Consider the following 23,375-nt stretch of genomic DNA (forward strand, 5'->3'; position numbering starts at 1 on the left):
TGGAAATGGTGAAGTTATTATAATAGGTAATAGGTTTGGGTTGTTGTTGTTGTTTGCAAGGAAAGAGAATTGAGAATAGAATCTGGTAATGTCCTATCATAAAGGCCCAAAACTTTCACAAACAAAACTACTTCTAACTACGCAAGCTTGATTTGTGCATTTTGGCATTCCAAAATGTGTTGAAAATACAATATTTAATGCAATATAAGCAATTAGTTAAAGCTTGTTTAAACATTTATAGGCACTTAACAAATGTTATCATACACCATACCATTGTCTTTCAAGTCAAGCAATGTCATTGTGGGCTGTCGTGCCTATTTTAATGCAATACAAGTGTACATTGCTGCAACAGGCACTATAGCGAACTTTAGTGTAAATGCTATCGATGTTTTCTCTTTCAGGTTATCTACTGTCATGGTGTGTGACAGTTTAAAGTGAAAAATGCCATGCTAGTTAGTTAAAATTGGCTTAAATTTGTTTTGTAGCTGCCTAGCAAACATTAGCATAAACATTACCAATCGTTTTGTCTTTAAACTGGTTTTGTAGCTGCCTAGCAAAAATTACCATCACTTGTGTTTCTGGTCATGTACACTCACCTAAAGGATTATTAGGAACACCTGTTCAATTTCTCATTAATGCAATTATCTAATCAACCAAGGCACATGGCAGTTGCTTCAATGCATTTAGGGGTGGTGTTCTAGTCAAGACAATCTCCTGAACTCCAAACTGAATGTCAGAATGGGAAAGAAAGGTGATTTAAGCAGTTTTGAGCATGGCATGGTTGTTGGTGCCAGACGGGCCGGTCTGAGTATTTCACAATCTGCTCAGTTACTGGGATTTTCACGCACAACCATTTCTTGGGTTTACAAAGAATGGTGTGAAAAGGGAAAAACATCCAGTATGTGGCAGTCCTGTGGGCGAAAATGCCTTGTTGATGCTAGAGGTCAGAGGAGAATGGGCCGACTGATTCAATCTGATAGAAGAGCAACTTTGACTGAAATAACCACTCGTTACAACCGAGGTATGCAGCAAAGCATTTGTGAAGCCACAACACGCACAACCTTGAGGTGGATGGGCTACAACAGCAGAAGACCCCACCGGGTACCACTCATCTCCACTACAAATAGGAAAAAGAGGCTACAATTTGCATGAGCTCACCAAAATTGGACAGTTGAAGACTGGAAAAATGTTGCCTTGTCTGATGAGTCTCGATTTCTGTTGAGACATTCAGATGGTAGAGTCAGAATTTGGCGTAAACAGAATGAGAACATGGATCCATCATGCCTTGTTACCACTGTGCAGGCTGGTGGTGGTGGTGTAATGGTGTGGGGGATGTTTTCTTGGCACACTTTAGGCCCCTTAGTGCCAATTGGGCATCGTTTAAATGCCACGGCCTACCTGAGCATTGTTTCTGACCATGTCCATCCCTTTATGACCACCATGTGCCCATCCTCTGATGGCTACTTCCAGCAGGATAATGCACCATGTCACAAAGCTCGAATCATTTCAAATTGGTTTCTTGAACATGACAATGAGTTCACTGTACTAAAATGGCCCCCACAGTCACCAGATCTCAACCCAATAGAGCATCTTTGGGATGTGGTGGAACGGGAGCTTCATGCCCTGGATGTGTATCCCACAAATCTCCATCAACTGCAAGATGCTATCCTATCAATATGGGCCAACATTTCTAAAGAATGCTTTCAGCATCTTGTTGAATCAATGCCACGTAGAATTAAGGCAGTTCTGAAGGCGAAAGGGGGTCAAACACAGTATTAGTATAGTGTTCCTAATTATCCTTTAGGTGAGTGTATATAGGCTAGGCTACTGTCATTTTACATAGTAGTTGTTGATGAAAATATTTCCAAGCTAATTAGTTCAATTTAGTTTAAACATGCTGTAGCTTAGCGGACATTTCCCTACCATCCCTTTCTCTTTCAGGTCAACTACTGTCATAGTGGAGCAGCAGTTTGAAGAAAATCTCCTCAAGCTAGTTTAGCTAGTTAGCCAAATAACACACTTTTTTAACTGAGGTTTGTTGCCACCATACATGCACATGAGCGATCGTCAAGTATGATAAAGGGACCATGTGCTTGATATGTATCAGCTTAACGATCACATTTGCGTACTCACGTCTGTCCTAACACTGAGCAGAGAAGATTTCAGTATTGTTTAGCTTCTTAGCATACATTAGTATCTCGACCTCTCTTCTCCACGATCGATCATTCACTCTAAGCTGGTCGCAGTAGGGGAATGAGATTGCTCTAATTGATTGGGTTATGAGTGTATCATGTTTGCCTATGATAGCTCATTCACCCTCCTCTATTTCAATGTTAGTGCATCCCAACTTTCCTCATTTTCACCATTAGCGATCCAATTACCTCGCGCTGTTCCTTCTCCATATCTCATTGCGTTTCACACGCTGTTCCCCGAGCCGTGACACAAACGGCATCACCAGCCACAGCGCCCAGCTGTGTAAAAATGGCTGATCTGTCCATATAATGACCATTAAGTGTGATTTTCTCGGGAAATCGAACACCTTGAGCTTCACACCCGTTGTGCGGGGAGAGTATTTTTTTTTTCTTGGACACAAAAGTGAGCTCAGAGCTTTATCTCTGATTGATCTGCTGTGAGTCAGTGGAGCAAGAGACCAATCTGTGGGTTTATAAGAAAAGATAAAAGACCCTTATCATCTCTCTCTCCCTCTCCCTCACTTTTATTCCTCAATGAGAAGTTGCGTTTGAATGCCAGGAGAACACCTTTCATTATCAGGTCAAGGACTTTGTACCTGCTTGTGCTAAGAGCTTGGGAGATGCGATAAACTCTATGTATCTGCCTCACCTCTAGCCATGCTCAAACAGGGGACATCTCTGATATGAGTCTGAATGAGTGTCTGTCCAAAAAAGTGATAGGGAGAGTGAAAAGAGGTACAACGGTAAGATGGGATAAAACAGATTGTTGAGCATTCATGGGAGGGATGAGGAAAGCATAGACAGAATTATTGATGAGGGAGGAGGGGGTGTCGTGTGAAGCTTCCAACTGCCTCGTCATAAAGCATTCACAAAAGCCTTTCATGAAACCCTCAGTTGTGAGATTTCACCTACAGTGCTGCGCCCAGCCGCAGGAGAGGAGAAACAGATCTCAGTAGTGCTGCTCGTGCATGACATACACGTCCCGCTTGTTTTGCTTCCTCCGCTTAGATGAGTTGCGGAGCAGTGTTGAGACTTCTTGAGTTGGACTGAGGTGGGACAAATCCCAGCATCTGTCCACCAAAAATGTCATCTCATGTAATTAGGTCTATTAGGGCTTATTTTCAAGGACTTTATTTACTGACAAACTAGTCAAACTACTTAGTCACCCTGTAGTCAATAATTGTATCTCATTTTAACTCCTTTGATCACCAAAATTAGATATCTTAAAAAAAATCCTGTGAAAAAAAGTCTACATGCTTTAAAATAGCTTGAATGTGACTCTACGTGCTTAATTTAATAAATGCGAAATTCATGAATATGCAAATTAGCTCCGCCCCCACCCACATCAGCTCAGCGATCCACTCGCTATCACTCTTTACAACGTCGGACACATAACGTTAATTAATATGATTAGCCTTTTGCTTGACTACGTTATCAAACAGCTAATAATGTGTTGCTAATGTTACACAAACCGTTGCCATTCACCATCTCGGTCTGCCTTCTAAAATCAGTATCCTTAGAAACGCTTTACACATCATTGAACGAACGCCAGTGGAGAAACGCCAGCAGTTTTCACCCGCTGTATTGCTAAATGTACCTGATTTTTCATATCAACAGAAAAATATCCCGGCATAACCTGGCTTCTCTTGAGACTCCCCTGCTTCAGAGTGGTCATAGTTAATGATATGTGACCCTGTCTGTGAAAACCCAGCTAAAGTCATTTTTTTGTCATTCGCTGTTTTATACATAAAATCATCCTACATAATGTAAAGAACATTCTGTGAAAATATAACCTTGATATCTTTAATATTGACTGAGTAAGATCATGTCAAAAGTTAGCTGAATTTCGGCCTCAGAAAATCATGATTTTGAGAAATTCCAATTTTAAAATCAAGCTTATTTTTGAAATTGTAAAACATTTTAACCATTATTATTCTGATAATGTGACATATACCACATACAAGCTAAGATTCTCCCATTTTCAGTGATATAGGACACATTTATAGGAAAATTCTTAGTTTTGTAAAACAAGTCTATTTATTATGATGTGCATGTCCAAAAAGCGTGAAACATTGAAACGAATGGGGGCACCACAAGAGCTTGATTTACCAAGTCAGTTCACTCTAATGATTTGTAGGCTATAACTTTATTAGTAAAACGAAATCTCAGTAGAAAATGTCATTAATAGGCCTATATATATCCATTAATATATAAAACATCCATAGAAAATCTCACTGTGTAACATTTGGAGTAAATCCAGGACTAGGCAATAATGCCCTACCAAGTTAACAGGTCAGTCTCAAACTTTGTGCAGATAGTTAGTCATAACTGTGAATCTTCACTTGTCTCACAATTCGATTAGATTATGATTCATTAGGATTTTTTCATGGCTAATTGTGCTTAATAACTCTTTTAGCCTACATAAAACACATCCTACACTTTATGTTCTCATTCATGCATGTTCTATTCGTTTACAAACCAAAACCAAAACATCAGACGCAAGAGCTTTGCTTCCGAAGGACACACACAACTTTTTTTATTTTAATATATAATACGGGTTCTTTATTAAGCCTACAAAAAACAGTAGGCCTATATTAATCCTTATTAATTAAACTATCAGCTGTTCTGTTCCTTGCACTTCGCTTGCCGCGGCCGCCCTGTCAGAGAGCGAATTCATAAACCCAGCGCATCAGCATCAAAAAACCAAACTATTTAGACACTTAGCAGCCATTAAATGTCTTTAAAATAAGATGGATGTATAGGCAGAAGGTGGAGTTAGAAAACAAATAAACTGTTCCTGAAATGTCGGTGATGACACAAAGAAATCCACACAGAAATCGGTACCCGGCTTAAGTCGCCGTTTTCTTGACTTTCCCAACACTGATCTGATCCTTGGTCGTGCGGATTGATATTAAGGTCTGTTTGCACTTTGTAATTGTAAAAAATACGTTTCTGAACCGAATGATATAAGAATCAGGAGTTGTTTCTGTGTCCAAAGTAAACAAAGAGACGATTCAAATCAATATTTAAGAAGCCCACGTCCGGTATTTTTTGGTGCAAAATAATAAAACGTAGCGTCAATAAAATCATTAATTTCAGTATTTATAATATTATAAATGAAAAATTGAGTACTGCATCTCAAAGGCCTTGGTATAATCTATCATTTACAGTAATAAACACAATTGTTTTGGTCATTTTTATGGCTATGACTACTTTGACGCTCTATATCTCCAATTAGATTATGCGACTTAAGCCGGGGTTTCACAGACGGGGTCACATATGCTAAAGCCCGCCCTCATGATGACGTGATTGGTTACTAGGTAGTTAAGTTACTAGGACGTAACAAACACCAGCGATTTCAAAGCACATTTTTGAGACTGTCTTTGGTTCACTGGACTGAATTTGCTTTGTTTTTTCTTAAAGTATGTTAAAAACACCACATATACATATAAACAACATTAAAACCTTGATTTTTACCACAGTGGGTCTTTAATGCTTATACTTTTCAACAAACTTGCCCTAAGTATTACATTTACGGGCATAACTTGTTACCCACTGTTTGTGGTACAGACTTGAATGATTCCTCCAATAATGTGCCTTGATGAAGACAGTTGTGCTGTTACTTTTCCAAGCGATCAGTCTTACGATTTTTACCTGGTGGTCGATAAAACGGGTGGAAAAATCCCCTTGTTTAGAATATCATAGAATTATTATTTCAGCTTGGACAACCACCCTTGCAACCTCATAAAAATGTGATAAAAAACTGAGATGTGATAGAACACCTTAGCAACTGCATAGCTGCACAATGGAACTGATTACATATAATCTGGATTACGTAATCAGATTCCAGAAATGGAGCACTTTGTAATTTCAATTATATTTCGTTTTAAAATACTCGTGATCAGCTCCTTGTATTTTATATCAATATGGTACAGGATTATCCTATTCAAATCAATGTTATTAACAAGTTAGATCAAAAGTAATCTAAAAGTAGTCGGATTATATTGGATATGGATTACATACTAACAAAAATTTTTGTCATGTAATTTGGAATCGGTAACCAACTGCAATTTGTAAGTACCCAGCACTGCTCCTTAGCATCATGATAGTGAATTTTTCTTGGGCAGCGCATGCTGTTATTTTTTTTAAGCGAAACAGTTTTCTCATAGCAGACAAAAAGGGCCAAAATATCATAGACTTAATCACTTTTTTTGACCTGGGGCAGTCAGCAACCACTCAGATCACCATAACAATGTCATTGAGACCATTAGGAACACCTTAGTAAATACTGTAAAAAAATTGTCAGGCCAGTTTCAACATTTTGGTGCATTTAGTTTCAGTTTCAGCACTCTTACAAATTTGAGAATACTGTGTGAATGTGCTTTACAATATTACAAGACAATAAACCAAAGGGAGTGACATTTCTCTCACGTGTGACTGTGAATAAGAATTAGAAACCCAGGCAGGCTTAGTTAAATGGAACTCTCTAGTCATTAACTCAGTCTCTCAATATTCTAATGAGTGCTGAATTCGTTAGACTTGATAAGCATATTTCATCTCCAATCAGTCCAGAGCTTTATGAAGCAAGAGTTATTAAGTCAGTGAGCTCTGCGTTTTTTAATCTCTGTCTCTTTCTGTCCATCCACCCTTTTCTCATTTCACATAACGCTGGAGCCGAAGAGAGAAGATATGGACTCATAAAGTGTGGGAAAAATAGACGGTTTTAGTGCTTTCCTAGTCATGTCAGGAGTCTTTCCGGCTCTCTCTCTCTCTCTCTCTCTCTCTCTCTCTCTCTCTCTCTCTCTCTCTCTCTCTCTCTCTCTCTCTCTCTCTCTCTCTCTCTCTCTCTCTCATTGGATTTCATCCACCCCCTGTAATCTGCAGGTCTGTGTTTGGGTGTACGTGCTCTTACAGCTGTTTACTTTGAGACTGTGGGTGTCTTTTGATGACCCGTTTTCTCTGCCGGCTGATTGGATCGTAATTGCACTGTGGCCGTCAAAGGTACTCTCAAAGTTTCTTGCAGAAGCAGTGTGAGTTTAATTAGCTAGTTTGAGGACAAAACTGTCCTCAGAAATTGGACAAAACCTTCCTTTGGGGATATCCTTAAAGGCAAAAGCGACTTATAAATGTTAAAAGCGATTGTGAGAAAGTTTAAGATAAATTAAGTCACATTGTAAGAGATATAAAGTTGCAGTTCTAAGAAATATTGTATATATTCCCAATTACAAGATTTACAAAGAACAAAATTGTGAGATAACGTTTCCGTTGTGAGTTAAAGTTGCTATTGCAAGAATAACGTTGCATTCATGGGATTCACAATTAGGGTTACAACATTTCCAGAAACTTTCCAGGATTTTTTGGAAATTTTGGGAAAGTTTCTAGAATAATTTACTGGAAATGTTTAGCTCCTTTGCAACCCTAAAAATATAAAGCTACTTTTTGAGTGATAGTTGCAAATGTAAGAGAAAAGTCACAATTCTAAGAAATAAAGTTCTGTTTACAAGATTGTAACATTGTTACATTTATGTCATATGAATTTGCAATTAAATAGACACATTTGCGATAAAGTCATATTAGGCTAAACAAAGTCACAGTTGTGAGATATGAAGTTACATTGTGAGAGATAAAATCACAATTGTAAAATCTAGGCCTGGTTTCACAGACAAGGCTTAGATTAAGCCAGGATTAGGCCTTAGTTCAATTAGGGCATTTAAGTCGTTTTTATAAGCGTGCCTTAGAAAAAAAACTTTACTGGTGTGCATCTTGAGACCAAACGATGGCACTGACATATTTTAAAGGTGCCCTGCCACACGTATTTCAGTACTTTTGTGGTAATGTCTGAAGTTCTACCATGGACCCAAAAAATGCCTTGGTTACCTTGTTTCAATTCTTTCTAGAGTGGTATAGAAAGCCTGCCTTTTGCGCCAGTTCTCATTAATATTCAACGAGCTAAGCTGCTTGACTGCAATTGGCTAACAGCTAGCCAATGAGAGCCTGGCTATCAGCATCCTTTACTCAACGCAAAGAGTAGAGGAACTTTGTTTACTATCATCTGGAATCGCTGCAGAAATGGCTTCTTCAGGTATATTGCCATATATATATGATGTTCAGCCATCCTTGCTGTATACGAAAACTGTCAGCTGAGCTAGGCGAATTCTCAACTGCTAGTCTCAACTGGGCGAGCTCATGAATAGTAATGAGCTCAGGCAACACCACGTCAGACTGACCAGCTTTTGTAAATGATGTCTGATTTCTCTGCTTATATCTTTTCAGTTGCTAGAGATGACAGAGGAGGTTTTGTGTGGCAGTGCACCTTTAAGATATGTCAGTAGAAAACAGTTCAGTTAAAACAGCTCAGACATGCATTTTAGTCTGAGACTAAGCCTTGTCTGTGAAACTGAGGGATAAAGTCTCCAAGTTCTCTAGAAGATTAACTTCCTTCCTGACTGAAAAGAGATGTATGCATGAGTGTGTTTGTGATGACCTTTATTTGTATTGCCCTGCAGTGAAGTGCGTGTGATGTTCTAAACTACAATAATTTGCTCCGTTTTCTGTGTGTGTGTGTATGAGTGACCAGTACAGGTCGGCTGGGTTAATAGGGATGCTGTCATACGTAACAGTACTGGACAGTGAGCAGCAAGGAAATGACAAACGCTGAGAGCAAATTAGAGTCCTTGCCCTCCCCTCTAGTTTCGCTTCACACACACACACACACACCTGACTGACACAGTGCAAGGTCAATGTCTTTTATTACGTTCAGGCTGGCCGTGGAACATTTGAATGCGACGCTCCAGAAAGAGCGCACACACTTTGCAAATAACAGCTTAGTGTGCGGATTTGGATTAGCAGCTAGTGGCCGACATATTCATCATGTACACAAATCTAATTATGAGGGTAATTGCCTACAAGGGACTTTATTGGTCTCTTATAATGAGTCTATTGTCTGTTGGTGCAGGGGATCACAAAGCTCTCTATTGATCAGTCATGAATACCGCTATAGCTCATGCAACCATTAATATGGATATTTTTCAGGGCTCTGAATGACTGGGTCAGTGCCGTCGATAATGTCAGCCACGGTACAGAGCAGAAACCAGAGCCTCTTAACTCTTTGCGTGTCTTGTCTTTCTCTCTTTCTCTCGCTGTCATATTTAATTACAGGCGTTTAATTGAAGAAGTCGACTCTGTGCTGTCCGTAATTATGGCTCAGTCTTTCGGGGCTTTGTCGCATCGGGCCCCTTGAGCTCATATTCTCTTTGCCGTAATTCAATTAGATCCTTCACATAGAGCACGGAAGCCTCTCAGCAACGTTACGCCACGCTATTCACTGCTTTCAGAAACTCACAAGGCAATTTTATTTATTTATCTTTTAGATTTTTTTTTTAGTCATAGCATATGTCCTTTGAGATGAGACCAGAACAGGAAGGAAGCAACTGCACAGCTCTGTTGTGCATTTCAAAAAGACTGCACTGACCCTTGTACATGTACATCGCCATGACTTCTATTCAATACATGCATTTTCATCTTAAAGTGACAGGGATATTTTAAGGAATGTTTCATGGTTTGTCCATAGACTTTATAAAACTATGGACGTAGTGTCCGTGACGTCACGCTTTCTGAGGTTTCTGAAGAGCATTTTTGAAGCCCAAAGTGGGCGGAGCCGACCGTCGCCATCTAGCAGCGCGTCACTCGCGGATAACCGAAAATGGGTAAAGAGGCAGGACGTGGGTGGAGCTGAGGTGAATTGATGACCAACAGACAGCAGACTAACGGCAATCCACCTGTCACTCAAGTGGCCACACTCTTAATTATACTGAACTTTAAGACTTAATATAAATTGAACGGATGAGTTATAAAAAAAAATCACACCCTCACAGTTTTCATGAAGGGCAAAATAAGCTATATTGACCAAAACCACTTTTTGTACCATGCTGTAAACATATTTTTTTTCTGCTGTAAAGTTGGGCACTTTAACACGGGGGGGGGGCTATAGAATTGACTCCCTTTTGGAGCCTGTCTCTAGCGGCTAGTCGATGAATTGCAGTTTAAGTCACTTCCGTGTTGGATTCAAGAGAGACTGCGGGAGGTTGCCGCTTGGTTTTGTCCGTACAATAAATGTCAATGGGGTCCAATATGTTTGTTTTACTTTCATTGTTGAAAGTACAGTCATACAGGTTTGTGATGGGTAAACAAGTCAGGTAGTTAATCTTCTATTCTGATTTTTCTCTCAAAATTGCAATTTCTCATAACTGACTTTATCTTCAACAATTGTGACTTTATTTCTCATAACTGACTTTATTTGTCACAATTGTGACTTTATTTCTCATAACTGACTTTATCGTTCACAATTGTGACTTTATTTCTCATAACTGGCTTTATCTTTCACAATTGTGACTTTATTTCTCATAACTGACTTTATCTTTCACAATTGTGAATTTATCTTTCACAATTGTGACTTTATTTCTCATAACTTTGCTTTAATCACTATCAATATAACTTCATAACTCACAATTTTGACATTGTTTTTCATAATTGCAGCTTTCTTGCAAATGTGACTATTTATATCAAATATTTCTCATAAATGCAACTTTATTTCTTCGATTTGTGGCTACCCAACTGAGATTATCACTCACAATGTAACATTATATCTCAAAATTTTGACTTTCTTGTACCTCGTAATTGTGACTTTCTTGTAAAAGTAGTATTATTCTCTATATCTTACGACTTTGTAGCTCACAATTTTGTCTCTTGAAATTGCTGCATTGCTTATTGTAACTGCAAATTTTATCTCTTAAATGCAACCAACAGTCATCCTGGTTTGAAACGATATGAGTAAATTATGATAATTAATGTTTGGGTGAACTGTACCTTTAAGATGTTTTCACAATGTTGTTATTAGATGTTCTTCAACTACTTACAATGGAGCATGTGTATTCGAAATGAGGTTATGAATGTGTATACCTGCCTACTTGCTTTTACATTCAGGTCAGGTGTAGCTACTGTATGTAAAGTAGTCCCAATGTTTTTGAGGGCAAAACAGTCAATCCTGATTTTTCAATGAATGGAAGATGGAGGTCTTGGCTCATGTTGAGCCCCTGAAACATATTTTATATCACTTCAGAGGTCATAGCAATATAATTGTGATGAAAAATCTGATGACAGAAAAACTGTGACATATACTAGGCCTACCATGGTACCGAATGTTTGCAATATTTGTATGCATTTACATGCTACTTGCTAGTGATGTTCCTCATTTGTTACAGTATCAGCTAAATTAATATTTGTAAATATCCTTCAAAGAAAACTATGGTTTTACCATGGTATATATCCAAAAACATGGTAATTTCATGACATTTTAAAGTAGTGCTGTTAGAATGACAGCTTTGCGACTGATGAGATGAACCATCATTCTGTTGACTAATGGCAGATCGTCTTTGAATGCCAGTGACGGAGTTGGTTTGTCATGCGTTGGCCTGCTTTAAAAAGACGAAGAGGAGGTGGTACAACAGAAGGGGTGTGTGTGTGTGTGTGTGTGTGTGTGTGTGTGTGTGTGTGTGTGTTTGTTGGAACAAGAATGAAAGTACTGTGTGTTCTCAAGACAGCATGTTCACATGAATGCCATTTTAGGACGACATTGCGTGGAACATGAGCGTTTCGCATCACTGAAATGGTTATTATTTTAATGTAATTTTAAATTGAGAGTTGGGAAAGTAGGTCAGAGAACTTGATCTCATAGCATGAAACTCAGCCCACACACACATGCAGCTCTTCCCACCACATGCAAACAGGCATTTTTTTAACATCGAGTTAAAAGTTTGAGGATGTTAGGGCTTTATGAGGGAAAAAGCCTGCGGTCAAATATAGAAGATTGGAGAGTGAACATTTGCCCCATGCTGTGTGGTTCTCCAGTGCCCCCTAGTGCTGTCATCCGTTTCTTTTTCCTAAATGAAATCACCTGAGCTTGTGGAAATGAAGCAAGAATTCAAAACCAGCTTGTGAAGATCTAAAATAGTTCTGCAATTTTGGGGTCAATGACGTGATGCCATTCATTCGGCTGATACTTTTGTCTAAAGTGGCAAAAAAAAAATTGCCTGGAACTATTGTAAAATACATTATATAAGCAATGACTTGAATACACCTATTTTATGAGAATTTTTTTTTAATTAAAATTCATTTGGAAATGTTTTGTGGGATTTGAAGTAAAAAAAAAAAAAAAAAGTGTGTAGGTGCTCTTATTGAGATTGTAATACGGGGAAAAAAGTCCCATTGAATGGCTGAAATTCTTGAGGAAACTGTAATTGTAAAGTTATGTCATCATGCATACAAGCATAAAACGGGAACCTCATGACTGTCAGTATAATATTAATGATATTAGTTGATAAAAAATCCTTGAAAAAAAATATCTTTGAAAACAAAAAAGGATTGGGTACACTCTGATATCCATGTTTTGTATATGATACCATGATCATTTTATATATATGTATATTAAACTTCAAATAAAAAAATTGTGTACACTCAAGAAAATGTTTACTTTTTACTTGGTTACACCACTTGACATTATTAGAGATTAAATCAGCTTCTTTAGATTTTTTTTGTATAAGAATTTTTTTTTTTATGGTCATATTTTCCACTGAACTGTTGCCACTGACCCATATCTATGTTGTGACTCTCTCTTTTTCTGTGTTACAGATATGGAGACATGGTTCCTAAGACCATCATGGGGAAGATCTTCGGCTCTATTTGTTCTTTGAGTGGCGTGTTGGTGATCGCTCTTCCCGTTCCTGTCATTGTGTCCAATTTCAGTCGGATCTACCATCAGAGTCAACGTGCAGAGAAGCGGCGTGCCCAAAAGGTACCCTAACCCAGCGTGGGTCCACGGCCTCTGACCTCGCAGCGCTAAACGGAGCTGGGCTCTCATGTAGCTGTTCTCTTGAAATACAAGCATGTCTGGCTGTGGCAAAGAGATTAGCCCCTGACAGGACCATGAACACACAAACACAGAAAAATGACGCTGGGATAGTATTTAATACAACTTGGCACAATGTGCTTGTGACCCAGATGTCTGCACGCTGAGTGGTGTGTGTGTCTCTGTGGTATGTTAACTGCAGGCCTCTGTGGAACCATCATTTCTAGTGCATGCCCAGATCTCATCCCGTACTTCAGCACAGCAGACAGAAACACAAACACACAGAAACAAGACAGACAGGCAGAGAGAAACTTTGAGAAGGGCCGATAGAAAGGAATAGAGAACAGAATAAAAGAGAAAACTGCCACATACACACTGCAAAGGTTACGGTATATTTAAAAGCACAAGGGTATGGAAGCTTGTTTCCACCACTGAGCAAAATAATAAAAAGTCATTGGGACAATATCTCACAATATTTTTTTTTACATCTCACAATTCGAATTTTCTCGCAATTCTGATTCAGATATAAACTCGCAATTGCGGGGAAAAAAGTCATAATTGGGATATAGAAAGTCGCAATTACATTTTTTATTATTCTGTGATGAAAAAACACGGAACTGCAAGATATAAACTCAGAATTCTGAGAAAAAAGTCAGGATTGCGAGATATCAACAATTCCAAATTGCCTGTTATAAACTCAAAATTGTGAGGAAAAAAAAGTAAGAACTATCTCTGAATTCTGACATTTTTTTCTCAGAATTGTAAGATATAAAACATTTTAACTGAGTTATAAAGTCTGAATTGTGATATATAAACTTTCAGTTCTTGTATGTCAGAATTGTGATATAAAACTCAAAATTGCGAGAAAAATAGTCAGAATTGCGAGTTTTGATCTCTCAATTCTGACTTTTTCTCAGAATTGTGATATATAAACTCACAATTGTGAATTATAAAGTTGAATTGCGAGATATAAACTCTCTTCTGATATAAGATATAAACTCTAAATTCTGAGATAAGTCATAATTGTGAGATAAAAAGCTAATTACCTTTTTCATTGTATTTTTTATTTTATTTTATTTTATTTTATTTTGTTTTATTATTTTTATTATTATTATTTATTTTATTTATTTTATTTATTTTATTTATTTTATTTATTTTATTTATTTTATTTATTTTATTTATTTTATTTTTATTTATTTATTTTTATTTATTTTATTTATTTTTTATTTTTTATTTAATTTATTAGTTTTTTATTCTGTGGCAGAAACTAGCTTCCATACAAGTGAATCTCCTAAATACTTTTTGTTATGCAAAATGTTGTTATGCCAGGAACCAGTGAAGAATTTTTGGGGGGTTTGCTGTTATCTCAAACTTTGGTAACATTTATTTTAAGGTGATGTAGTTACACATGTACTACATGTACTTACTATAGTAATAACAGTAAATTATGCATAATTACAGTTAACTAACTCTAATCCAAACCCTAACCGTAACTCTATAGTAAGTACATATAGCTTATTGATTTAACTCAGTGCTTATTTGAGTAGGTACTTTTTAGTAATTTATTTTTACAGTCTATGGTAAGTACATTGTAACTACATCACCTTAAAATAAAGTGTAACCCAAACTTTAGCTGCGACACACACAGTTTGATGTTTGAACATGCGGCAAGAGGAATGGAGCTGTGTACCAATCAATGATGATCCTTCAAGATTATTTAAAAAGAAACGATTCAATTAATTCCAAAACCTCAATTAATCTGATTACTTTTGCAATTAAATTTAAATGCAAGTTTTACAGCCCATCTGCACAGCACAATCAACGCAGCTGTCCGCACGCACACACTTATAGTCGATGCATTAGCCAGACGTTTGAATTTATTATGGCACGGGCCTTGTGATCTGTCATTACTTGTTGTGAGTATTCCTGCCGTAAATCATCTTTTCATGTGCGTGCGGAAAACAGGAGTCACTTCTGAACATGCAATGATTGACATAGTGGTTTAAACCTTTTCGTGTTAGCGACATCTGTCAGCGTTTAGTAAACCAAAGTCTATTGTTCATGCCGTTTAAATCAGTTTTGTGCGTACTATGCTAAATTATTTGGTCATCATCAAACTTCTAAATGACAGAATGAGATTAAGCACTAATGTAAGAGGAGGCACAACTGTATTTAGCTACAGTGTGTACTTGGCCATTGAGAGCAGGCATTAGAAGAACAGATGCTGTGTTCTGTAGCCTGTTCTCCTCTGGGGGTGATCAGAATACACAGACGTAGTGACATCACATCATATCTCATTAGATGAGTGTCTTCTCTTAATTTAGCTGTTCAACTCCAGCCACCCCATGAGAGACACAAACAGTTCAGATATCCCACTCCCCCTCTGCGCATGCATAAACAGTACAACCAGTCCACCCAAGGACAACAGTCTGTTTTTTAAGTTAACGGGGAACTGAGAACGAGAATAGAAGAGGAGAAAATGAGAGCGTTTGTAACAATACCAACATTTCAGTAGTCCATACCAATACCCTTAACATTTTACAATACTTAAACTTTATCAAAAATTAACTCCTTTTTAAAAAGGAGTTCATATTTTAATGAATAAAATATTTATAGCTGTCTGATATTTTGACACAAATTGCAGGTTTTTGTTCTGACAATTTTTCTGGAGATATAAAGAAAAAAAGCCAGAAAAGACTGAAAAAAAGTAGTTTGGCATAATTTTATAAATGTCTTAATTATTTTATAATTAATATTCTATCAAATTATTTGTATAGTGTGTGTATGTATGTATGTGTGTATATATATATATATATATATATATATATATATATATATATATATATATATATATATATATATATATATATATATATATATATATATATATATATATATATATATATATATATATATATATATATATATATATATATAATGTAAGATTTTTTAGTCTCTTATGCTCACCAAGGTTTAATTTATTTGATCAAAAGTACAGTATAAACAGTAATATTGTGAAATATTTTTTTAGTATCAAATAATATATCAGTTTAAAATGACTTTTCTATTTTTTATTTTAAAAATATTTTCTATTTTAATACGTGTTAAAATGTAATTTAATCCTGTATTGGTGAAACTGAATTTTCAGCAGATTGTGCCCAACCAGTCCAACCAGAAAAATGTCTTAATAATATCAGTTAAAGGATTAGTTCACTTTTAAATAAACTTTTGCTGATAATTTACTCACCCCCATGTCTTTAAGGTGTCCATGTCTTTCTTTCTGCAGTCGGAAAAAAAAAATTAAGGCTTTTTGATGAAAACAGTCCATGGTTTTTCTCCATATAATGGACTTCAATGGGCCCCAAACGGTTCAAGGTCCAAATGACAGTTTTAGTGCAGCTTCAAAGGGCTTTAAACGATACCAGACGATGAATAAGGGTCTTATCTAGCGAAAAGATCAGTTTCTGTGAGAAACCGAGCAGTGTTTATGCTATTATTTTACCTCTTTTCAGACAAACGTGATCATCTCTGAGCTCCGCTATAACTTCCGCTAAGTGAGGTCAAAATAGAGTATGGTCATAGATGTATACGTAGATGCCTCATTAGCGCCTGCACGGATCAGTAGAATGAGGCATCTACGATTTATATATCTATGACCACGATCGTATTTGACCTCACTTGGCGGAAGTTATGGCTGAGCTCAGAGATGATCACGCTTGTCTGAAAAGAGGTAAAATAATAGCATAAATACTGCTCGGTTTCTCGCAGAAACTGATCGTTTCGCTAGATAAGACCCTTATTCATCGTCTGGTATCGTTTAAAGCCCTTTGAAGCTGCACTGAAACTGTCATTTGGACCTTGAACCGTTTGGAGCCCATTGAAGTCCATTATATGGAGAAAAACCCTGGAATGTTTTCATCAAAAACCTTCTTTTCGACTGCAGAAAGAAAGACATGGACATCTTCGATGACATGGGGGTGTGTGAATTATCAGCAAAAGTTCATTTAAAAGTGAACTAATCTTTTAATATTTCTGTGGAAATTGATAAATTTTTTAGGTTTCTTTGATGAATGAAAAGCTAAAAATATGTCAATTTTGATCAATTGAATGCATCCTTGCTGAATAAAAGTATTCATTTCTTTCTTTTTTTTAAATCTCACTAATGCCAAACTTTTAAGCAATGCATATATAATTATTATTTAAAAAAAGTATTGAATGTATTTTATCTATGGTGTCAAAATATCCGCTGTACATCTAGCCACATTACAGAAAGACTGGTATTGTTACAATTTTAATTTTATCGAAGTACTTTGGACGGAGAACATAAGACACATTGCCATTCTTCATGCCAGACTTGAGCATGCAAACCTCCAGTCACACCACAATCACATGCACACCCACATTCGTGTTAGGCTAAACGCCCGTGTGTTTGTCCACCTGAACAGAAAACCAGGCTTGCTAGAATTCATGCGACGAAGAGCGGTGGTGCTAACGCTTATTTGCAGTACAAACGCAATGGGATGCTGGTGGACGCGAATGAGGAGGTAACGGTGAAAACCAATTCGCCGGGGTCTCTCTTAATGGAACGTGACATGATGGGCTGGTGCTGGTGCATGTGGACCCCTTTCCCCCCCCTGGCCGTTCACCTCTCCGCCTGGGGGCCGGGGTCCAGCAGGGCTGTCCCCATCAACGCTTCCGTGGTGTTCCTCTAACTCTCTTTCTATCTTCCTCACTCTCTTTCGCTCTTTCTAACGCCTAGACCGGGTACGCCAGCACCTCTTCCTGGTGGCTGGTCATGAGACCATCAATAATCGTGTGTCCTCTTGTCCAATGGCAGTGCGGTGCATGCGGCTTGGCCTTGCGGGGGCCACTCCCATCCGCTCCAGTACCAACGGGGCCCCCTTGTTTTTTACTGCAACCCTTTTCTCCATCTCTCAACTACTTTGCTTTTGGGTTTTATCTCTTTATTACTTTTTGTATCTTGTCTACTTGTTGTTTTAACTGCTTTTTCGACAACTACAACTCATGCATTTTTTAACATGCATTTTTGAGTGAATTTCTCTCCGGACTGGCCTGTCCTCTCTCTCTCTCTCTCTCTTCATGACATCATCCGAACTCATTACATGGAGGAATGAAACTGTCTGAGCTGCATGTCTTTGATTGGCATCTAAACGGGAGGCAAGGTTTAATGTGAGGCAGAGACCATGGGGCGTGTTGATCGAGTGCCTGTTAACCATACGCGGGTTCTCGGTGAGCCGCGCCCTAGTCCAGGGGTCCTGCTCCTGAAGGGCCACTATCCTGCTAAATTTAGCTGTAATACTAATTAAACACCCCTAAATCGGCTAATTAGGCTGCATCCTAAATGGCATACTTATTAGGCGAATAGCAGTATGTGAATAGAGTAGTATGTCTGAATTTCACAGTAGTCGAAAAGTTCCCAGATGAACTATTACTTCTGGCGAGATTCTGAAGACGAGACATCTAAGGCTGTGTTTACACTGGCACAAAAAGGGCCCTATTTTAACGATCTGAAACGCAAGTGTCAAAGCGCGAAGCGCAAGTAACTTTGTGGGCGGGTCTCGGCGCTGTTGCTATTTTCCCGGCGGGATAAATGGCTCTTGCACCCGGCGCAAATCTAAAATGGGTTGGTCTGAAGTAGCTTCATTATTCATAGGTGTGGTTTGGGCGTAACGTGAATAAACCAATCAGAGCGTCATCCAACATTCCGTTTAAAAAGCAGGTGCGCAAGTTCCATTATGGATTGCTATTATTATGGCGTATTTACCAGGCGCACGCCAGGAGCGGTTCACAGCCGAGGAGACTGATGTGCTTGTAAGAGCAGTGAAAGACAGAGAAGTTGTGTTGTATGGGGATGGGAGAAACCCACCCAAAATAGCGTCGGTTAAACAGGCGTGGGAGGATATAGCCACAATTGTTTCATCAGCTGGCATCCCCAGGACGTCGCACCATAGTGCCGCAAGCGCTACAATGACATCAGAAGACGGGGAAAGTCCAAGCTTGCCAGCATCAATCGGGCACGCCGTTTAACGGGAGGTGGATCTGCCTCTACTCAGGACCTGATGCCAGCAGAGGACATCGCTGCGTCCACCCTCACCAATTTTTTTTCCTGGTTCTTGATGGACAAACCAATTTGTTAGATGTCCTTATATACATATATGTCTTGCCAGAAGTTGCCACTATTGGGCAAACAGGTCTCCTTAATTATTAGACTACAATTAGCCTGAATAATTTGTAAGCTAGATTTATGCCTATTTTTTCACATCTTCGTGGCACACCACAATGATTTCCGTCATCTCATGTGTTAATATTTTTTAGTGTAACAATTTATGATTTGCAAAAATAACTGTTGCATCTGTGTAGATTACATGAGCAAAGTGTATGCGCGTTGTGCACGCTATAAATTATGGTCAAGCATGCGCCCTTAAAATAGCATAATGAACAACGCGCAACGCGCCACTGACTTTAGACTAGGTTTTTTCTGGTCAGTGGCGCAATTGTTTAATGGAACAGCAAAATAGCACCAGGGATTGTTTGCGCCGGAACACGCCTCCTTTTTTGCGCTGAACCGCCCAGGTAGCGCAAGTTCATTCACTAGTTTAGCGACGTGCTTCTGTGGAGGGAAAAGCGCGCTTTGCGCGGGTGCAAAATAGGAATGACACATGCGTCGGTGTACAAAGTCAATTGCGCTGGGTGCAAGATAGGGCCCAAAATCTGATTTTTAACTCACATCTGACACAGATTGGAATTTGTTACACACGTGTAAACACAAAAATCCGCACAAGATCTGATTTTTTCGCATCCAATCTGAGCCACTTCCAAATGTGGTTTTAAATCAGATACATATCTGATTTCTAGACATCCGACCTGCTCCTAAACATGTATATCCGATTCCCTTTGAATTTAAGGGCGACGTATTTGCCCTCAAAGATAGCTTTTAAATGTTGCATTATGAAGACGTGCCTGTATGCGCTTGTTCACAGCTTTTTTTATTGAGACTTTATAAAGGAAAGAACCTCGACCTCTGCCCCACGAGTTTTAGAAATAAAACAGCTTCACTACTGAAAGCTACATTATATTTCTCAGCAATGAGGTGATAACTTCGCTGTAAGTAAACCAACTAGCTTCACTTCTATTAGGCTACTCTCTCTCTCTCTCTCTCTCTCTCTCTCCCATTAATTCATTCAAATTCATAAAAACAAATGTAATCTTACAGCACTACTCTATTTCACTTCAGAATTCAGAATCTAATGAGCCGTAGATAAAATAACGAACAAAAATGACCGCTATTTTCCTGTATACATCCTATATTTTCCTGTATATATCCGTTTGGTCAGATCTTGTCATCTTGTCCATGCTGGCAAATAATCATGACCACCTGACATGAATTATATAAATAATTTTAATAGCACGGCTATTCAAAACCAGAGGGTCTACCATGCATACTAAAGCGATCACCGACAATCATTTTGGGGGGGATCTGTCAGATCTGTACAGCGTTAACACAGCCCAATTGACACTTTATCCCATAAGGCCACATGAGAGGATTTGTGAATGGACACTGGTAGGTTACATGACAATGACAACATGTCTGGATTAAATTCATAGTGTATAGAACACGCTTGTCGCAAAGTAATTTCGCAGAAGAAGTAACTACTCTGAGGGAATACGATTTTGGATGCAGCCTTTAGGATTGGATTGGTGGATTGGTTGGGGCAGGTTGGAGCTACAATCTGCAGGACATTGGCCCATTAAGAGCATAATCGGACACCCCTGCTCTAGTAGCCTGGTCACTGCGTCATGGTGATTCATTAAGGCTCTAGTGAATTTGGGTACGGTGGCCGTCATGGTTCAAACACAGCAGACACTTATTTAGACAAACTTTTCCAAATTTGTATGCTTTTCAGTCATTTGTATCTTTATACAAATTAAATAGACATTTACAGACACAGAATACTCTTGTTGTCCACTGTTTTTGAACCTAGAGCTGTCCGTTAATGCCGTGATGTTGAGAGAACAGGACGGGGCAGTGACCTAGAGCCTACCGTTGTCACAATGAAGTAGTTAAACGTTCCTCAGCTTTGTCTCAACGCTGCTGGATCATTGTGAGAATTCAGGCTTTGCTGTCATTAGTCTTGTCTTTTCTCCCAGCTTCTTTCTGCTCTGATAAGTTGATAAGCAATGTTTTCTGTTTCTCCAAAAGGCGTCAAAAGAAGCGGGCCAAGCTTTGGTATGTAAGTCCAACCCCACTTTTGAGACCCAGCATCACCATCTTCTGCACTGCTTGGAGAAAACTACGGTAAGAAATCCTCTGGAGAAACCTTTACACATAACTGGAAGCTTGTCTCAGCTTTGTCATTATTTGGTCTTTTTGATATACAGTTGTCCTAAAAGGCACACTAAGCACATCTGTAAGAATCATTATGAGGTTCTCCTACAATTTTATATTCTTTTACAGCTGTTTTTTTTAGTACCTTATAGAAGGTTCAATAGCTACTGGACTGGTGTCTGTATTGACTGTATTTAAAGTGGAAATGAAATTTCTGTTATCATTTATTCCACTTCACATTGTTTCAATCCTGTATGACTTTCTTTCCTCATAGGATCACAAAAGGAGAAGTTTGGCATATTATCCCAGGTGCAAGAACAGACACTTTAGAGTTACAAAAAAAAGTACTTAAAAGTATTTAATACAACTTATTTTCCAAGTACAAGTGCTATTTTTCCAGGTTTTTCTTTAAAAGGCCAAGTTTTCTAAAAAAAAAAATATATAACTTTGTGTGAGGAACAGACTGAAATTTGAGTCGTTATTAGCTGACATGGTCGGTTATGACATGATAACCAATGACATTTGGCATAATTGACATTAAACGTAGCACAATGCTTCTTCACATACCATTCTTAACATACAATTGAATAACCCATGATTTAAGAGCTCTGGCAGAGGGAAAAATGTGAAAGTGGACAGAAGTTTCGTTCTTGTAACCCTTAACATCAACCAGTGCCTGACTCCTTCTGCACCCTTGTGCGTTTGCCACAAATAAGTGCAGTTTTTCTCCCAAGCGAAATCATTAGTCAGGCACTGGCATGAAAATGACAGCCACTGTTGTCCCCTGCCAGCTAGACTCATGACAGTCTAGAGAACAGACTGTGACCCACTCTTGCTTTCCTAGGGCACTAGACTTGAGACATTTGAAAGGAAAATTCCAGTGTCCTGCTGATGATGCAGGACAGTTTGAGAAACAGGCAGAGCTACAGTAAATCTGGATTCAAGGACACCCTCTGATCTTTGTTTTGGCTGGCTCACATTATAAAATGCTTGGGCAATATTTGTTTTAGAGACAAAGGTATTTGAGATTTACCATTATTCTTTAAGTTCTTGTCAGCACTTAATGAGAACTCAATTTAGCACTAAACCATAAAACAAATTGTGCACAAATGCATGCAGTAACTTCCGAATTTATTGAATTATTCCTTTAATATGCATTTCATTAATATATATTAATGAAATATTTCAAGAGGTGTAAAGAATACCTGAAACCATACTTGAGTAAAAATACTCCATTACAAGTTACAAGTCAACAATTACAATACCACTAGAGTAAAAGTCTTACGCCTGGTTTCACAGACAAGGCTTGGATTAAGCCAGGATTAGGCCTTAGTTCAGTTAGGACATTTAAGTAGCTTTTAAAAATGTTCCTTAGAAAAAAACATTAGTGTCACTTAGTACTTAGTACTCTAATCTAACTACTTTTTTCCAGTAGCAAGTAATCTAACGTGTTATTATTCCAAACCAGTAATCAGATTAAAGTAATTTATCCAAATCACTGTGAGTTTCTATTTTTGTCATTTTCCTTAGTAAAAATATATATTTTTGCTTCCTTCTTGCGTCTTGAGGAGAGTATTTATGTTAAATGAAGTCAAGAAAGACTTTATTACATTTTTTATTAAAACATGTTTTTTTTTTCAGGAAATATTTTTTAATTTCAACTTAAAATGTCAGGAGATACATTTTTGAACGTTACTGTTAAAAATGCACTTCCAATAAAGTGAGTGTTGGCAAAAATTGTCGGCAACTGCTGAATGTAACTAATAAAGTAACTTGTAATCTAACTTAGTTAACTTTTAAAATCAAGTAATCTTTAAAGTAACTAAGTTACTTTTCAAAGGGGTAATCAGTAATCAGATTACTTTTTCAAAGTAACTGTGGCAACACTGGTGTTGTGCATCTTGAGACAAAACAATAGCACTGACGTATTTTA

At 38.0% G+C, this 23,375-nt stretch overlaps 1 protein-coding gene across 1 annotated transcript in view; it reads left to right on the forward strand.

Moving 5' to 3' along the window:
* kcnd2 (potassium voltage-gated channel, Shal-related subfamily, member 2) overlaps positions 1–23,375 on the forward strand; it is a 163,542-nt gene that overhangs the window by 134,573 nt on the left and 5,594 nt on the right. Inside the window, exons 2-3 of the mRNA XM_079816381.1 lie at positions 12,879–13,041; positions 21,317–21,412. Of these exons, the coding sequence (XP_079672507.1) occupies positions 12,879–13,041; positions 21,317–21,412 (259 nt within the window). The remainder of the gene's footprint in view (positions 1–12,878; positions 13,042–21,316; positions 21,413–23,375) is intronic.

The sequence above is a fragment of the Gobio gobio genome (genome assembly GCF_949357685.1).
Source record: "Gobio gobio genome assembly, chromosome: 5".
Taxonomy (NCBI): Eukaryota; Metazoa; Chordata; class Actinopteri; order Cypriniformes; family Gobionidae; genus Gobio; species Gobio gobio.